Below are 18,253 nucleotides of genomic sequence, written 5' to 3' on the forward strand. Positions count from 1 at the left end.
AAAATAACCTTCCAGTTGCTTCTGACACTACTTTATAAGTAACTGTTGCACTTCACCTAATGTAATGCATCATATTTGCACAAATTAACATCCTAATTGGAACATCTCAGTCAGGACATCCTTCTAAAATTCATCTATTTGTTGAACTCAGGGGGCACATTATGAGATCTTAAATGATGTTTTATTTCCACGATGAGTTTTATTGTTTTTTTTCTTTTCTCTTGTTTTCTGTTTATAGATGCATTAAACTGCAGTTTCCAATTTAGATTTAAAGTATCCCTTGTGACTGGATGAAAACGTTCCCACCTTGTGATGAGTTTCTCTTTTTTTATTCACATGTAATAAGAGAACATTTTCTTAAACTATAGCTCTGAGTTTTAAAGCAGCCTTTAAAATGTTAAATCCAGAACAATACTTCCACACAGGCGTTTCACCATGAAACACATTGCTTTGGTAAGCTGGCATTGATGATATTAGATACTGTGAGTAAAAGAAAACATAATTAAAATATAATGTGTTAAATTTGCTTGAATGAGAGGGTCCAGCTGTAGATCAGAGGAATCCGGTTGTTCAGTCTGACGTCACGGATGACGTTACTGGTATTTCCGGGCCTAAGTGCTCCTCAAGAAACAACGATGGCGGAGCCAGTGACTTTGTTCACGATTACCTCCTTCTTTAGCGAAGTACCAATTAGGGTTAAAAAGGGTCTTAATTCCTTCAACTCTAGTAAAGTGGTCAGTGTAACCGTTTTTCCAGGCGGAATTATAAAAGGAAGTGTCCAGGCATCCATGAAAAAGAAGATTTACAACGTTGAGGTGAGCTAGGAGTAAGCTAGCTAGCCGACGATTAAACATGAGATATTCTGTATTCTGATGTATTTCATAAAGCACACACACGTACAGCAATGCTATAACAGTGGACGTAAAATCTGGAGATCAAAACTCCAGACATCCAGAGGCCCCCAGAACACAAGAGACCAAGGAAGACCAACAGAGGGGCAGCATCGCCACTGTCCCAGAAAGAGCTGAGGAGAGTCCCAGATGAGGGCTCACTCAGCAGCCGCGGAGCAGAAGCCAGGGGGAGTTGCAGTGACGCGCCCGTGAGCTCCGCCGGCAGCCAGCCGTGCCTGAGTGACCGAGCCCCAGGCCGAGAGGCCGAGGGCACCTGTCAATGGAAAATTTTACTTAGTAGTCAGTATAATCTTTCAGTGATATAAGTTTGCATATGGTAGAATACTGCATGTAATCACTTGTGTGTAGAAGTATATAGTTGGTGGCATATTGAAAGAATGTCTCATAGGAGGTCTGTAACATTCTAGGGTGTTCACCCCCACATCCTACACTGAAAAAAATAATCAGTGGGATAAACATAAAAAAATCATTGTAATCGGTTGCACGCAATTAAGTTATGTTTTGTCAACCTTATTTTTTCCATGTTATAACTGCACACAAATTTTTTGTAACATGAACATGATTTTTTCATGTTGTTTGTATCCTTTTCATTCATGTCAAATATTTATAGAAACTACTTGTTTATCAGACATTAACTGGTTATGTAAAATGTAAAGAGTTCCTTTATGTTAATTGTATTTGACTACCATGTGTTAGATTGACAAGATAATTTTATGCTATATACACATATATGTACACACACACACACACACACACACACACACACACACACACTGTATGTACTGTATATTTTGCTTTCAATCAAACCAACAAGCAAAACATTTTTTAACAATGACCTGTATTTTTCAAAACAGTATACAATTGGAAGTCGTAACAGCAGTTCAAGATTATACTTGAGTCATCTGAATGCATCTCTTCCAAAATGTACCAAACACAAACAACTTCTGGATCTTAATTCAACATTCTAGGGCCTATGAAAATGTTAACGCTGAATTTTCTAGGAATACTGGCCCAAAGGTAAAAGGTGAGAATTCCTCGGGTAATTTTTTAAATTTTTTTTTTAAATGTAAGAGCCGTAAGGCACTATGGCAACAGGAATGCAAATATTAAAATATGACGAAGAAAAGCTTGAAAATAACATTTTCACCCACAAACACAAAATCAAGAGCCCTAAAATGTGATTCGTTTTGGCTTCCTTCTATAAGTGAAACATCACAATAACTTATACTAACAAACAAAACAAAACAGTGGTTGGACATCACAACATAACCAAAATTACTGTAACCATGTCCAATGAACTTAAAAATTGTATGCCTTCTAAACAGCTGCTTCAATTACTTCAGGCTTTTTACCTGAGAGCAGTTACCAGCTTCAAAATGACTTTGGTGACGGCAATGATGCAACGATCATTTTACAATTGAATGGGACTGAGTTATGTCAGTGGCAATACACCTTGATTGAAAATTTGTGCAGAAGCAGAAAGTGTGGCACACTCAGCCTCAATGTGATGAGAAATACAAACAAACCAAGAAAACAAGAAAAAAAACACTAGAGTACAAACTATTCCTCAAAAGAGTATGGCTTGAAAAATGAACATTGAATGCTATAGTAATGATGGCCCCAAAGTTAAAAGTGAAAGTTGCTCCTACCAGTAAAAACCTATAAAATTGTGAGAAAAATCAGTTTCGCTATATACTGTAATTTTACCAGTGTTGGCAAAAAAGAATCAATGGAACATATTCAGAGAGGTAGACATATTGTTTCCATGTCATAACTGTTCACTCGTACAGTCTGTTCTTGAGAACCTGTACCTTCTTTGAAAGGCTGTTCCCTTCGAGCTCCATAAGCAGTTTCTGGAATACCTCGAAGGTATACTTCAGTTCTGGTGGGTAGGTCAGGTTCAAAGTGTACATTAATCCAAATAGCATGGCAGCTGCTAGGGCACAGTTGTCCAAATCCTGCAAGACTCTCTGGCCTTCCAGGACTATCCCAATGTCCTCAGGGCTGTCACTGGCATCTCTTGACTTGATGATATAGATTCCCATTGTTGTTTCCTCAATAGATTGTTGGATAACTCCTTCATCTGTGGCCTGGAAAATACACATTCCCAAAATTAAATTCAACAGAACACTGGTCATTGCAAAGAAGCAGAATACTGTCAGAGAATGAAGAAGTGTTCAACTATGAACACCTCTTCATTCTCTGAAGAGGTGTTCAGAGAACACGTGGTCCTAATGCATGTAGAAGAAAAAAAAAGGTAAAACACCTAAACATAATATCTTCTCTAACCCATATAGACAATTCTCTGTATCTCTTTCTTGGTTAAGGTGACATTCAACCCATTTATTAGTAGATAACTACATTTTGCCATGGTTTAAAAAGGACGCTGAATAAAGCAGTATTTTTTACAAAGTGAATGACACAAAACAAGCTTGTTGATTTAGTTTGGTTTTTGCAATAACCGTGAGATACTAACATCTGAACTGTGCTAAACTATGATCCAAAACAAAGACGTTAGCTGGATCCAAGTATTTCATAAATATTTTTTTTATAAACACTTCCAGGCCATACAGTATTTTGTCTAATAAATAAGGTGGCCCCAATATTTATTAGATATGTCCATTAAAAAGTGAAATTGTGGCATGTCAGCATGTATATAAAACAAGGTTTCATAGCTAAATATAGTCTAATCCTTTTCAGATATGTCTATTCATTTTAGAATAAAAAAAAGACATACAAACTGGGGGCCGCCAGTGGTATCCCCCAGTCACCAGCAGATACACCTGTGGCACAATTTTGAAAATCTTAGATCATTTTCAAAATCCGAGAGGTCAATGTCACTGAGATTCAAAATCTTTTTAGTAGCTGCACCAATGGGATGAATTTGACAATCCGACATGACTTTGTTGTTCAGTTGTCCACGCGTCATTGTGGCAATAAAAGCCTTTTTCAGCCAAGGGGTAAGAGATTTTAGATTTTTAAGTTTTGGGAGGGGGGGTTTAGTTCATGAAGCAACCACATTTATTTTCAATAAAAATGACCTTCTATAATAACACTTACCACATGTTCTGTCATTAAATTGCTGGGGTCTTCGTTGAGGTACACGCAGAGCCCCTTGATAATACATTCACGCACAAGATCAACATCATCCTGGCAAAGGGTGACAAGCAGCGTTTTGTTAAAATTATTATTTTCTCTAAACTGTAGACACAAATTAAAATTCTTTCTTACCTGGGCCATGGGTTCCAGAATATTCTGCAGTCTTCTTCCTATGTGTCCTCCTCGCTTTTTAAACACCTTTATAAATTTGTCCGATAGCACATCAATTTGCGAGAGAAATCGGGACTGCAGTGGCATGGTGGTAATCCGCCTAAACTCTGCATTTATCTAAAAAGAGAAGTTGACACATAAAAATACAGTCACGAACTCAAATGTAACAAGGTCACATTTACAAAAACTTATATCTTTTCTCATATTACTAATTTTTAGCTATGCATCCCACTCACTTTTGTGGTGAAATGGACTGATTTTTATATAGTGCTTTTCTACTCTCCCGGAGTACTCAAAGCGCTGTATACAACATGCCGCATTCATCCAATCACATCAATTCACACAAACACTGTTTTCTAAGTTTTTTAGTGCTTCCTAACTACCATTCATACTCCGATGAACGCATCAGAGAGCAATTGGGGTTAGTATCTCTTGTAGCCGAAGGATACTTGGCATGCAGACTTGAGGAGCCAGGGATCAAACCACTAAGCTTCTGATCAGTAGATGGCCTGCTCTACCTCCTGAGCTAAAGCCTACAACAAGAACAATGTCACAGGCCACACAGATTGACAACCCTCCATCAGTAGAGCTTAATTTCGATAGGCTTCCAGAGGAAAAAAGTTACACAACTGCTCGCGTTAGAAGTGGCTTATAACAACTGATTGTATATAAAAAGAGAATGATGTCACCACTTGTTAATTTCTAATTTGAAGTCTTAAGCTGTGCGTTTCCACAGTTGCCCTTCCAGCTTTCTTTTAAATAGCACGTCATTAGCACAGTGTAGATCTGCCTATGGAATCAAGAGACACTGTACCCTCATTAGTTAATCAAAAATCGTTAGCCAATGAGCATACACTAGTCCACTGTCCTTTTCCATATTAATGGGTACAATGAACACCATGTCATAATGGTAAATGGCCTGTATTTATATAGCGCTTTACTAGTCCCTAAGGACCCCAAAGCGCTTTACATATCCAGTCATCCACCCATTCACACACACATTCACACACTGGTGATGGCAGCTACATTGTAGCCACAGCCACCCTGGGGCGCACTGACAGAGGCGAGGCTGCCGGACACTGGCGCCACCGGGCCCTCTGACCACCACCAGTAGGCAACGGGTGAAGTGTCTTGCCCAAGGACACAACGACCGAGACTGTCCAAGCCGGGCAGTGAAACTAGCAACTTAGACTACAAACACTCAGGAACCATAAACCATGTTTACTGAGGTCAAAGATAAAGTCAGCAGACCTAGAAACCATTTCTATCTTTTATATACAGTGTATGCTTCAGGTGCTATAATCAATAACAAAAAATCTTTACAATTCTAAATGACTTCTGACATTTTCCACAAACCTGGCAGACAACGTAAATGTTGTCAATGTTCTATTACAGGATACCATTAAAACACAATGATCTTCACAAAAGAATTCACAAATTACATACCTCGCTCACTTCAAAGAGTGCTGGCCATCTTGCCTGGAAGTCGCTGATCATGGGTGTGTCACAAACTACTTCATGTCTCCTATATGCAAATGTTTTCTCCATTTTCATTCTCACCACCTCCCGGTTGTTTGTCTTCTTCACATCTAAAAGAAGCTCCACTCTCACAGTCTCAAGGCTATCTTCAGATTCTCCAACCGGATAGGTGGGACAATAGTTTACTTCAGACCGCCGTGGTCTTTTAACGGCAAAAGCAGCACTTGATTTGCCCCCTGATTTCTGTGTCACAGAGTTCATAACCACCTCAGGGCATCCTAACTTTCTTAATTGAGTGCGGTAACTTGCCAGTTTATTCTTTAAGCTAGCTTTCCATCCAGCATATCCTGTGAGGGAGCCCCTCTCAGTGAGACAAGGATGTTTTGAGATGAGGGCCTCACCAACTGTGTTAAAGTCTTTATCAGTGACATAAACTTTGTATCTGACAATTTCTTGAATGAGGCCTTCAAGAATTTGCGACTTCAGTTTAGGATCTGGAGTAAGCAATGTGCCCTTTTCTTTGTATGCTGCATTGCCTCGCTCAAGTTTTAGCTCTGCATCAAAGGAAAACTCAGGAACACAGAAAACCCTTGGCCACAATGCCCTAGAGGTTGATGAGCAGGATGCCTCAGATTCTGGTGATGAGAGTATGTCTGTATCAACACATCCACTGGACCGGGAGGTGGAATCATCCAGACCAAAACTGCATGAAGCATCAGCTTCATCAGCCTCAGCAGACTGTGTAGTTAAGCCTTCAGCCAGGGAAGTCATTCTGATTGTTCCCCTATCTTGTATTTCATCCATTGAAGTAAGGTTCATGAACTCATTCCCAAATAGTGGATCCATGAACTGAAGCCGGAAGTTGCTATTATTGAGGCCACACTGTCTTTGCACTTCTTCAATAAGTTCAATAACGGATCCTGGAAGTCCACAGTGAAAAGTCAGCCTCTGACTGCTTTTGTCTCCCAAAATCACTTTGAGAATTGCCGGGGCCATTGTATATCCTTAATCTGCGAAACAGATGTAAAAGAACACTATACTTTAAAAAAAAAAAAGTGAAATGATCAATCACAAAAACACGTCTGAATAATTAAATCTCAAACTTAAAAACTACATAACAGATAATTAAAAGATTGATAAGCTGCCCACAAGAAAATTAACAATTTAAATTGGAAAAAAGAGAAAAATCAAAAGTAGCCCCCCCAAAAAATAAACATTATGTCTGCATATCCAGTGTTTAACAAACTTATTACACCACAAGCCCCCCCCCCCCCCCCCCCCCCCCCCCCCCCCCCCCCCCAAAAAAAAAGAAAGAAAAACGAAATATTTTAGAATTAAAAGTTTAGAAGTCCTTTTCCTTTTCAGTGCATTACCAACATTTTAACATTAAGAACAGGAGTGAGGAGTTTAAAACTGAAGTCATCTTTTTATACGCAAATGTGAGCTGGCATACTAGACTTCTCTGAGAAATCAGAAATTAATCAAGCACAATCCACCACTAAAATCTATTTTTCTGTTCAGGATTGATACTTAACTGAAATTTCACAGCAAAAGCTCAAAATCTTACCAAGTATATTTGTCTTTTTTCTAGTCAAAATAATCTCATCACACCTAAAATAATACACATTCAGCTACAGAGTTACATTTCAGTGAGATATAGTAACTTGTTTTTAGACAGTGCATCTTAAAACTGAAGAATTTTCACCTAATACAAGTTATTTTTGCTTGAAATAAATTTTAAAAATCTGCCAAGTGAACAAGTGAAAATTCTCCAGTTTCAAGATGCACTGATGATCTTTTTTGACTAGAAATAAGACAAATATACTTTGACCATTACAGAAACATAAACAGAGGAAGCACATAGAGTGCAAACCTCCGCCAAGCCAGCTCACTCTAGAAGAGATCAGAGAGCCAAAGAAATTTGATATTTAGAATCCCTGTATGACTATATTTTGTAAATATAACCAATGGCAGTAAGAAACATAGTTTTAAATAGCTCTATATAACATTACTGTCACTTTGACCTTTAGAAAAATCTGTTGAGCTTGAAGGAGAGGTCAGAGGTCGAAAGTGACATAATATTTTTTTTTAAAAAGTTAAATGATACAATCTATGTTTACAATAAAAACTACACTTGTAATAATCAGTTTCTAAGTTAAAAGACTTTTTGTGAATTTTCCACCAATAAATCCTTAAGTTGACCTTGAAGACATCACTTCCTTGGCTGTGGTAATAATTTTGGTAATTACCAATACTGTTAATATAGGGCAGATCTACATTAAACCTTACACTGGGTGGTCAAACAAATGTGTTAAGCACTGCACATTATCTGTCTTGTAGCCCTATGTCCAAACAAAAACAAAAAGTGCAGTCAAGTAAGAACAAAACTGCAAACTAATCAAAACTCCTAATTAACCAACCTTTTATGATGATATGTCTTTTTAAGGTCACCATTCGGATTGGGCCAATCATGTAATCAGCCAACGGATAAGTGTCACAGAGTTCACTCAGTGCTAGAAGCTTGATTTCTCTTGAAGGGGACATACTTAATTCAAAGGCTCTGTAGTGTTCATTGTACCACCCACACAACACTTTGACAATGAGAAACAGGTTCTCATTAATAACACACATCTGAATAATTTCGGCAAACTCTGGTAATCCGGATGTTGAACCATGAGTAACTATCATCCCTTCACTGTAGGTTATGCCAATAACTGACACGTTTTTGGCCAGATATACTTCACATGTACCAGGGTGTTTTGACCTAATAGCTTGACAAACGTCCTCTTTCAGTAGATCAACTGGAACTGGGGACGCATGATGTGCATCTAGGTTGCATTTACCATATGACGGTGAGCTGATGTGGAAAGAAATCATCAGCTGATGTTTTGAAGCCAAAGTCAAAGGTACATTTTTATAGCAACTGGTGTGTTTGACAATTTGCTTAAAAAAACGATGTTTGGCTTCAAATCGCATTGTCCATACTGCTGAAAGAGGGCCAAAGTACCTTATCATCTGAGGATAGTGCTCAAGAAAGTGATGCTTTGGTAGAAGTCTGACACAGGAAAACAGCTCTTGGTACCTTTGTCTGTGTTCAACTATTTTGCTTTCAAGATATGAGATGGACTCATCAGTATGTACAAGGGCAACAACTAACTCAACAATATCTTTTAAAACCATTAATACAACCCATGCTGGCTCATTTTCTGGCACACGATGTCCTATTAAAAATGGGAGCAACCTCAGCAAATTCCAGTTTTCATGGGCATTGCCTCCAATTGTTTTCAGACGCAAGAGTCTCTGTGGCACAACATGTGGCTTGTTTGTTTTGTCTGACCATTTATAGGGGAATGACAATATAGCTTTATTTAGCTCATCTATTGTAAAAATCTTCTTGGATATCAGTGATGCTAAGCAATGAGCCACCTCTACTGGCACAATACCCTCAAATAAGTCATGAGCAATGTCAGGGGGAAAACCAGAGACTACATGAAAATGTGACAATCGTTTTGCAAAAACACAATCTTGTTTAACCCCCAAGTACTGTGTGCTGTTCTCAGAGGCTTTTTTAACATGTTCTGCATGAACTGCTTTAGTTCGGAGGCCAAAAAAACCTGAAGCAACACTGTGAGAATTACTATCACAACGTTTTGCTGTGCAAAACTGACAGAAGTAATCACCAAAAAAATTTTCAACAAAGCCAGCAATGCTGTGTGCTCCCAAATTATCAGCCACAATGCTATGCAAAGTACCCTAACAAAGCAATATACACACCATGGTCCTCCAAACTTTTAAGATCTTCCACAAGAGGTTCCAAAACTTTGTCATAACCATATGCTCTAACATCATCACTTTTACAAAGCACAGCAAGATAAATAGATGATAAAGCAGAGTGACAGCCTGGGGGCAGGTTTGCTAGTATCCAATAAACACCAAAAAGCTTGTGCTTCTTTCGAGACATCCCTAGGGGATTGCAGGTCTCAAAATCATCTACATACAAACAAAGTGATATACGCAACTCATCAGCATTCAAGAAACAGTTGTTTTTGAAATGATAACCATCTTTAACAGACCTGTACTCATAAGATGGGTCAACTTCAGTTTCGTCCTTTCCTCTATGACTTTCAAGTACCTTATCAAGAATTGCTTTTCTATTTAAAAGTTGCTGTAATGATTGTAACAGTGGGACATACTGAAAGGTGCGCTTCTTTTTTTGATCAAGTATGTAGGTAACTGGTTCCACAACACCAAACGTTTCCCTGTAAAATTGTTTACGTTGATATGTGGTGCTAAGAGGGCCTCCTTTTCCTATTGCGTTTTGAAGAGGGTCAGATAAACAAACTGCTGCAAGGATTTCTTCAACTACAGAGTCTTCAACTTGAAGATGGTGACGGCTAAAGATGTCAGTTATGAAGTCTCTAGATACTGGGACTGATGCAGCGCTTTTTAAATGATAAAGTTCTTGTAAAAATTCATCAATAGCTGTACCTGGCACATGTACTAAACACTCCAACTTCAGTAAGGCCGCTGCAAGCTGCTGCTCTATTGCATTTGGCAGGGCTTCATCTTGATCACTGCAATCTACCGATATACAATTTGAATCCTCCTCAACAAATTCCTCACACTTTTCATCAGGAAATGATGACAGAGATGCTACTGTAGATTTCTTCACAGTACCTGGTTTAAAATCTGCAAGGTTATGGGGTGTATGTCTGCGACTCTTGTGAGATTTAAAGGTTCCATAAATACAAGTCTGAAAACTGCAACCAACAAACATGCAAGAAACATTTTCATTTTTCTTTAGATGTGAGTTGATATGAATAAAGTACTCCCTTTCATTTGCCAAGTTCTTGCAGGAACATAAGTGACAACTAAATATAGATAACTCTTTCAATGTCTGACTGTCTTGTGAAGAATGCACTCTACTTTGATGTACAATTAAGGCGTTCCATGTCTTAAATGTGCATGGGCATTTTGAATACGTACATGGATAACGGGAAGTACGTCCAAAGTGTGGATGTTTGATATTGTAATGATTAAGTAGCTCCAATCTACCTTTAACTGATACTGAGCACCCTTTACACTGCCACATTCACTGGAGAAGGAGGAGAGGGAGAGAGACAGATTCATTAACATTTGCAATGCAATTTAGTAGAACTTAAATGTACTTAAACCCCTTAAGTACTGCCCTATTTATAGTTCAAACACTCACCACCCCTACAGAGCCTTTAGGGACACTCAGGACAGAGGTAAATTTTGTTTCACAGGCAGAATACGATATCTAGAAAAAATCACATTTTGCATCAATTATAAAAACATTTAGCATCTATTAAAGATGTAGACAAACTGTTCAACATAGTTCTATGTGTGTTTTAAAAATAAACTAATCATGGTTATTAATTATACATTAAAGTAATTTTCCATCTGATTAAAGCATTACAGATATATGGTAAATTACTACGCACCTTTATCTGGAAAAAAAAATATTCCATGTGGCAACCCAAACCTAATCCAAAAACTTAAAACTAAGTACAATGTTGATAACTGGAATATTACACATCTGTATCCTGCCACCAAAATTCTCTTTCAGTAATACTTAGTTACATAATTTAATTTGATCTTTCTGCAAAATAAAATTTACAAAAAGTAAGATAACATATGCAAATCTTCACTAACAAACAAAATATTATTACAACATTAACTTTTAATACCACTACAGAACAGCACTAGCGAATTGCTCTGAAGTGACAACAATCTGCCTCTCAGCAGGGACAAGCACCAAATATCTGTAAAGAAAAAGTCAATACATTTCAAATAATTATATTGTCACAATGACCCAGAAAATACAAAAAACTTACAATTTCTCTGGCACTAATGACTACTGCAGGCCCTTCATACCTTTCTTTTTTTTTGTAAAACATTTTTACTAACACCAGTTAACTAAATGCACACAAGTTTGTTGGAAAAGATGTTAACACGCATAATACTGCCCTGCAGCTTAAGCTAGCATTATCGTCATTTAATTTGAGGAATAATTCTTATTTTCCATTATGTTGCTCAACAGAAGTATATACGAAAAACTACCTCGGTAAAAATTCACACATCTGATAGATTTTATCTTCATTTCCTCTCGAAAATTTAGTTTTAAGTTTAATTTACCTCGACAAAGTAGAGCTCTGCGCCAAACGTACGCCTCCCACGAAGAGAAGAAATGGCGGACACCACGGTCAATCTTCCCTCGCAGAACACACCCTATAGGGGCGGGGTTTCAACAGAAAACATAACTATTTTCGATTATTTTAATTGACTTATTTTAAAAGACTGAACAGTCTTTTAAAAACAAGTGAAAAGCGTGAGACTGAATTATGTTTAGATCAAAAATATAAATGATTCATGTAGAATATGTGAAGCGCATATTTGCAAATTTAACAACCTCACAATAGCATGAAGCTTACATTAGCTTGAAGCTAGAGGTTGTCATTTTATTTAATTTTATTTTCTGGGCTTACAAACAGGACACGCAACATTTAGATAACTGTTACACTGAATCTTAAATCTGTATTGAGTGTTCTCGCTGCTGGCTGCAGAAGCAACATCATCCTATCAGCATGTTTATAGCGGCTGTGGCTATGTGCTGGTAATGTCACCGCTGACACACTATCAACAGAGCAGCCATATTAATAATAATAAAAACAGATTTTAGAAGAATAAATTGAACTAAAGCTACAGAAAAGCAAACATCCCATAAATATGACCTTACATGAGCACGAATTTACTTTATTTTGTGGCAGAAGACAGTCGTATCCCTGCCCTATTAGCTTGTTTAACCCTTTAAGACCTAACATAGAACCAAGTCCGCCAGAGCTTATATTATATTTTTACATGCTGTGGAGCCATTTTTGGGAGCATTTCAAGTTGCTATACATCAATACAACCATTATAGCCCAGATTTTAATAATATGTATTCATTAAGTGCATAGTAATTACATAAATTGCAAAAAAGTGCAATAAACTACAAAAAAATTGAAAATCGTTTTTGCTTTTTTAACATATATTTGTAGTTAGAGAAATTTAAGAGGCGTATCCCTCAAAACTGTAAATACAAAAAAGTTGCACAAAATAGTTTCCCACCACAGGAAATTTATTTTGAGTGTCTTCATAGTTTTATTTTTGAAATGCACCAATTTTTATACACTGCAGGAAAAACGAAAATAAATATTATACTGCAAATTTGCAAAAAAGCAGCATATGCATCAAAATAAACTATTTCCAGCAGTGCAATATGAGTCCTAAGCATCCCAGAAACGACACAGAAAGTCATAAAGTCAAAGATAACTTTTAAAAAGACGAGTATAGGCCATGAGGCCCTGATAGTAAAAAAGACTACATTTCCACGAAAATGACGTCACTTCCGGTTTCGGGCAGGTAATGGCAGAAATGCAAAAGTTCGCGCTGACGTCTATTCCAACGTAGGAAGTGTTATGACCAGCTGATTGGATCGGTAAAGCCTGTTTCTGGAATATTATGTTTTTGTTGCTGCAAGCGCTTTTTATGCAGTTTTTGCAAAGCTTTATGTGGAAGGAAACCGTGACCGAGGACAAGCTGATGGCATAAGTTGTAAGTACAACTCCTCCGGTTTCATATGCAAAAAAATTTTTTGCGCTAGCTTACGTGGTTGCAGTGCTACTGGGATTTAAAAATAGTTACGCAAAACAGAGCGTGCCCGCTCCGATCGGCTGTAAAGGGTTAATGGTTAAGCCACTGCAGTTACCACCACTTAGTACAGACACTGATGCAACTTTGTAATACTCAGTAAATTTAGACTGAAAAAATATATAAATCTTATTTCCCATTATATTTGATTATTACTAATTTATTAATCACATTTATCACACATTTATCACATAATTTCGGTTACCATTAGCTAACTGGAGCCTTACGTTGGCCTTTCATGGTTTTTGATAAACAACCCACATACCAGAAAAATAACATTACACCAGTAAAAGTCCACATAACTAAAGGGTCTACACTCTTTCTCACTGGTGTTTTAGCTTTAAATTCTTATTTACCTTCAATAAAAGAACTCCAGACGGTTTCCAGTTTCCAAAGCGAGAGACAAAATGGCGGACGGTGCAGGCAATTTTTCCTCCTGAACATTTCCAGGGGGTGGAGCTTCAGGAGAAAATATCACTGCTTTGTTTCTTTCCAACATGATTTAGTCTAATACACTCAACATCCTTAAAGAATATGTGAAAATGAAAAGACTAAATTATGTTGAGATGAGAAATTGAAATTACTCAAGCTGGATATATGAAATCCTTATATGCAAATTCAACAACCAGCCTATTGCATTTTTTTCAGTGTAGGAGCATGAGAGAGGCTGTACCTTGTCTTATTGTTTTACGGTAGGATTAACGTAGTTATGTCAGTTTTAGTCTAAGTGCCTTTTGTTTAGATGAACTACTGGACTTCTTCACTGTGTTATCTAGGGCGAACCATCTAGGGTGAGGGGGAGACTACCCTCTTCCTGACCAAGGATGTACCTTTTGTGCTTTCATGTTATATGACCCTTTGATCAGCAGGAACACATACACACACATACACACACACGCACCCACTGAAGTATAAATAAAGACTGGGGCAGTTTCTCAGCGCGAGTCTCTCAGTCTGGAGGCTGCCCTTGCTAGCAAGAAGTTCTGTGTGTTTCTCTTCTCTGAGTCTTTACTGAAGAAGTGTTTAGAGTATATTTCTTAACAGCACCCCACCTCCGAAGTGGCCCGAGCGAGCCCCAGGCTCCAGGCCCCGACAAGCAGCCACCAAGGAGTGAGCCAGTTTGTACCTGGACGCCCATCCCCAGACACAAAGAACCACCAACGCACCGATGTCTGAGGGAGTCTGCCACTGGCAGGGGAAGTGGTGGGGGGAGATAGGCCTCCATACCTTAGAGGGCCCGAGATGTCCCCAGAGAGGTGGCGTCTGATACCCAACCTGACATATAGACACAGACATACAGGAACACACAGATACAAACATCCATTCCCACCCTCATGCTCTCATATGCACTTACTCCACACTCAACCAACGTGGAGACAGACATAAAGAGACGCTGTACACACAATCACACTCCCCAAGCGTACTCTAAGAACCGGGTCTAGGTACCTTTGCCCCTGGAGGGGGGAACTGCACCCAGACCCAGGTGGTGTTACCCTTTTCCCTGCGGTGGGGGGAGGCAGACCGCCCCGACTCCGCAGCAGCAGGGAGGCCCCACACTCCAGACCCCAGTCGGACGGCCAACTCCTCCTCCTAGCCCCCCCCCCCCCCCGCTCCAGCAGGCTGCAGAGAACAGGGGTGAGAGAAGACTCCAAACTTCCCTCCACCCGCTCATATGTAGTGTTGATGCATGTATGTTCTAAGGTGCATTTAAAACCCAGGAGGGCATGGAGCTACCTGCCAGAGAGCAGCAGGTAAGCGCATAGCCCCTCCTGCTAGCCCTCAATGTCTACGTGTAAATTAATTAATTAATTAAAATTCTTCATTGTTGTCAGAAAGTCATTGGAAAGAAATACACATCATCGCTTACATTTAAAATACGTCAAATGCCTGTGCAACACTGTGCTTTGTTGAAGACACTGTGGCAATATACTGCAGGCAGTCCCAGTGCTGTCAGCAGCACTCTCCTTATTCCATCAGAGCAGAATACTGAGGCATCTGTGAGTGTCACTCAAGCAGTCTGAAGTCTCAAGCAGTGTGTGGCATCTGTCATCAGCAGCCCTGCTCATACACATTGACATACATTGTCTTACTTTTACTTCTTACTTTTCTCTGTCTATTTAAGACACCAAATGTTTGTTTGTTTGTTTGTTTGTTTGTTTGTTTGTTTGTTTGTTTGTTTGTTTGTTTGTTTGTTTGTTTGTTTGTTTGTATGGGGATCTTTTGGGGGGACACTGATTGACAACAGCTGCACTCAGTGCTTAACACCAGCCTTAACCCAAATTAAACCTCAACACTAAAACCAAAAATGCCTTTAAAGGTTTGTGAAACGACCAGACACTATATCAAACTGGTTTCTATAAAGATAAACACACTTAAACACAATTTGAAAGCATTGCATTTGGAGAAGCACAGCATGCTTTGTGTGAAGCTCTCTTTGTTTGTCTCACTCTGACAAGCCTTAGTGCCTTAAAATAAGCAACCACTCTGTACTTGAAAACTTCTCCATCTCCCACCACTTTATTTATTTATGCATATATTCCTTTGTGAAATATGTTAAAACATGACAGTAAAGTTTTTTCTTAGATAGTCTGTTCAGAACCACATCTGTCTTCAGCAAAGCCTTCTAACTGAAAGACATGGATGACAAACCAAATGCCTACAGACAGTGTCACGCATTATATGACAAGTGTTAGTGAGCACAAATGTAAAGGCATCTCTGTATTGTCTATTCAGGCCTCCACCAGACTTTTGTTATATTCCACTGTGACACTAATCGAGTTAAACAAAGAATAGAGTTGTTGGCATTGTGGAAAAGTGTTTCAAAGAAGCATTTTTGGGAAACAAAAGCTGTTTTAATAATCATTGTTTGAATAGAAAAGTGGAAAAAAAACCTCTCAGTTAGTGTTTTGACCATTACCTGTAGCTCACAACACAGTTGTACAATGCATTATGCAATCCTAATATTAGCATCAAGAACAAAGTGTAACTGAGGGCATTTTAAAGTATGTAACTATGCAGGTAACTGAGCATAAATGCAACAAGTCTAGGGTTGTGACTTCTGAGTCTATCTTGAAGTTTGCACAGTGTCTGAGGTGGTTTCCAAGTTAATTGCGATTTGAAGATTGTGAAAGTATTTGTTTCTCTGTCCGGTGTCCGGGGATGGACTGGTTACCTATTCAGAATGTATCGAGGTCTTTTTAAAGATCTATGGTTTCTGTTCTAAATCAGGACAAAAACCTTTCTTCTTTTCCATTTTCAAAGGTGTTTCCTTTTTGCAGTGCTGTTGGGTCACAAACTTTAAAGCCAGTATGATAGCCTTGTCCCACCAATGCTGTGAAGGTCCAGCTTGTCAGATCCAATTAAAATCAAATCACTCAAAAAGATCCTCTGGAAAAGAGTAGATTTCTTAGAATAGAGATTATTAAACAGTGTCATATGAACAGCAGAAACCAGTACATTTACCAGTATATTTAAAGCAAACGAAAGCGAAGCAACCGTGTAGAGCCTTAAAGCACAAACAGAAAAGACACACAAAAAGACAGACAGGAAAAAGCAGCAGTCCGGGTCAAATCGACCCAACGCTTATATACGATCAGTGACCCCTCCTTCTGCTGTTGGGTACCCTTTAATCCTTTGTTCTTTCTTTTCATCTTCCACTTATGATACATAACTTTCTGGCCCTACCACATAACTTCCCGAGAACCAGTCTTACATCCATCATTGAACTGGGTCCCTTTGTCAGTTTGCAAAACGGCAGTTAACAATTCAACAATTTGACAATTATTTCGGGCGTGCATGCCAAAAGTAAACTGCTATATATGCTAAGAAAGGGTTTTTCTCAGCTTCTGGCAGCTGAGGTGGGAAAACAGAACCCCAGGTGCATGCCTAGTGGGGCCAGGTTTGTTTAACGTATAGGCAATGGAAGGGCTGGACACAACGTGGGGCGGTACAGATGATTGCAGATGAACACCGAAGAAGGGTTTAACCCAATATCTGGACTAGTCACCGTTGGCCATAACACAATTAAAGAATAGAATAGAATTAGAATTCAACTTTATTGTCATTGCACATGCACAGGTACAGGGCAACGAAATGCAGTTTGCATCCATCCAGAAGTGCTTTAGTGATATAGATATATTACAATATATATTAGCAATAATATAGATATGTGAGTATATTACAGAAATGGGTCTATTATGGTATGTTATAATGTACACGGTATGAAGTATGTTGTGAATATTCTATAACTATAAGTATGTACAGGCTGTAGTGAGTACAAGCTATGTACAGGCTATGAACAGGATATAAATATGAAAAACTATACAGAATATGAAATAAATAACTTTACAGAATCTGAGATATACAGCTATACAGAAATGGGAACTATGCAAGTTGTAAACAGTTGTAGGATTAAAAATTATCGTATGTACAGAATGATTATTTACACAGAGCTATACAGTAGTGCAGTTAAGATAAGTGAGATATAATTCCTACAGAGGCTATATAAAGTGCTGGTGGTTGTGAGTGGTGGTTCAGTCCATGTTATTATTGTGTGTTTGAGGGTACAGTTGTCCATTGTGGGTGTGTGTATGTTCAGTCCATGAGTTAACGTGGGTCAGATGTCAGGAGGCAGAGTTCAGGAGTCTGACAGCTGTGGGGAAGAAGCTGTTCCGGTACCTGGTGGTCTTAGTCCGGAGGCTCCTGTAGCGCCTCCCAGAGGGCAGGAGGGTGAAGAGTCCATGTGATAGGTGACTGGGGTCTTTTCAGATACCGCTTCCTGTAGATGTCTTTCATGGCAGGAAGTGGTGCTCCGGCGATGCGCTGGGCAGTTTTCACAACCCTCTGCAACGCCTTCCGGTCCGAGGCAGAGCAGTTCCCGT

General features: G+C 38.8%; 1 protein-coding gene across 6 annotated transcripts; it reads right to left on the reverse strand.

Annotated features, from left to right (window-relative positions):
• Positions 1-1,678: 1,678 nt before the first annotated feature.
• LOC113006957 (uncharacterized) lies at positions 1,679-13,855 on the reverse strand. 6 transcript variants are annotated; one of them, XM_026143234.1, is made up of 7 exons: positions 13,730-13,855; positions 11,820-11,912; positions 8,081-10,941; positions 5,628-6,670; positions 4,143-4,298; positions 3,972-4,061; positions 1,679-3,001 (listed from the first exon to the last, which is right to left on the reverse strand). In XM_026143234.1, exons 4-7 carry the CDS (start codon positions 6,654-6,656, stop codon positions 2,690-2,692), a joined length of 1,587 nt encoding a protein of 528 aa, XP_025999019.1. In that variant the 5' UTR covers positions 6,657-6,670; positions 8,081-10,941; positions 11,820-11,912; positions 13,730-13,855; the 3' UTR covers positions 1,679-2,689. The 6 variants fall into 6 exon arrangements, with proteins under 6 accessions (XP_025999019.1, XP_025999022.1, XP_025999017.1 ...); XM_026143237.1 differs by having other exon boundaries at positions 10,716-10,755; positions 10,873-11,912; XM_026143232.1 differs by having other exon boundaries at positions 8,081-10,755; positions 10,873-11,912.
• Positions 13,856-18,253: the final 4,398 nt, after the last annotated feature.

The sequence above is a fragment of the Astatotilapia calliptera genome, chromosome 15 (genome assembly GCF_900246225.1).
Source record: "Astatotilapia calliptera chromosome 15, fAstCal1.2, whole genome shotgun sequence".
In the NCBI taxonomy this organism is placed as follows: domain Eukaryota; kingdom Metazoa; phylum Chordata; class Actinopteri; order Cichliformes; family Cichlidae; genus Astatotilapia; species Astatotilapia calliptera.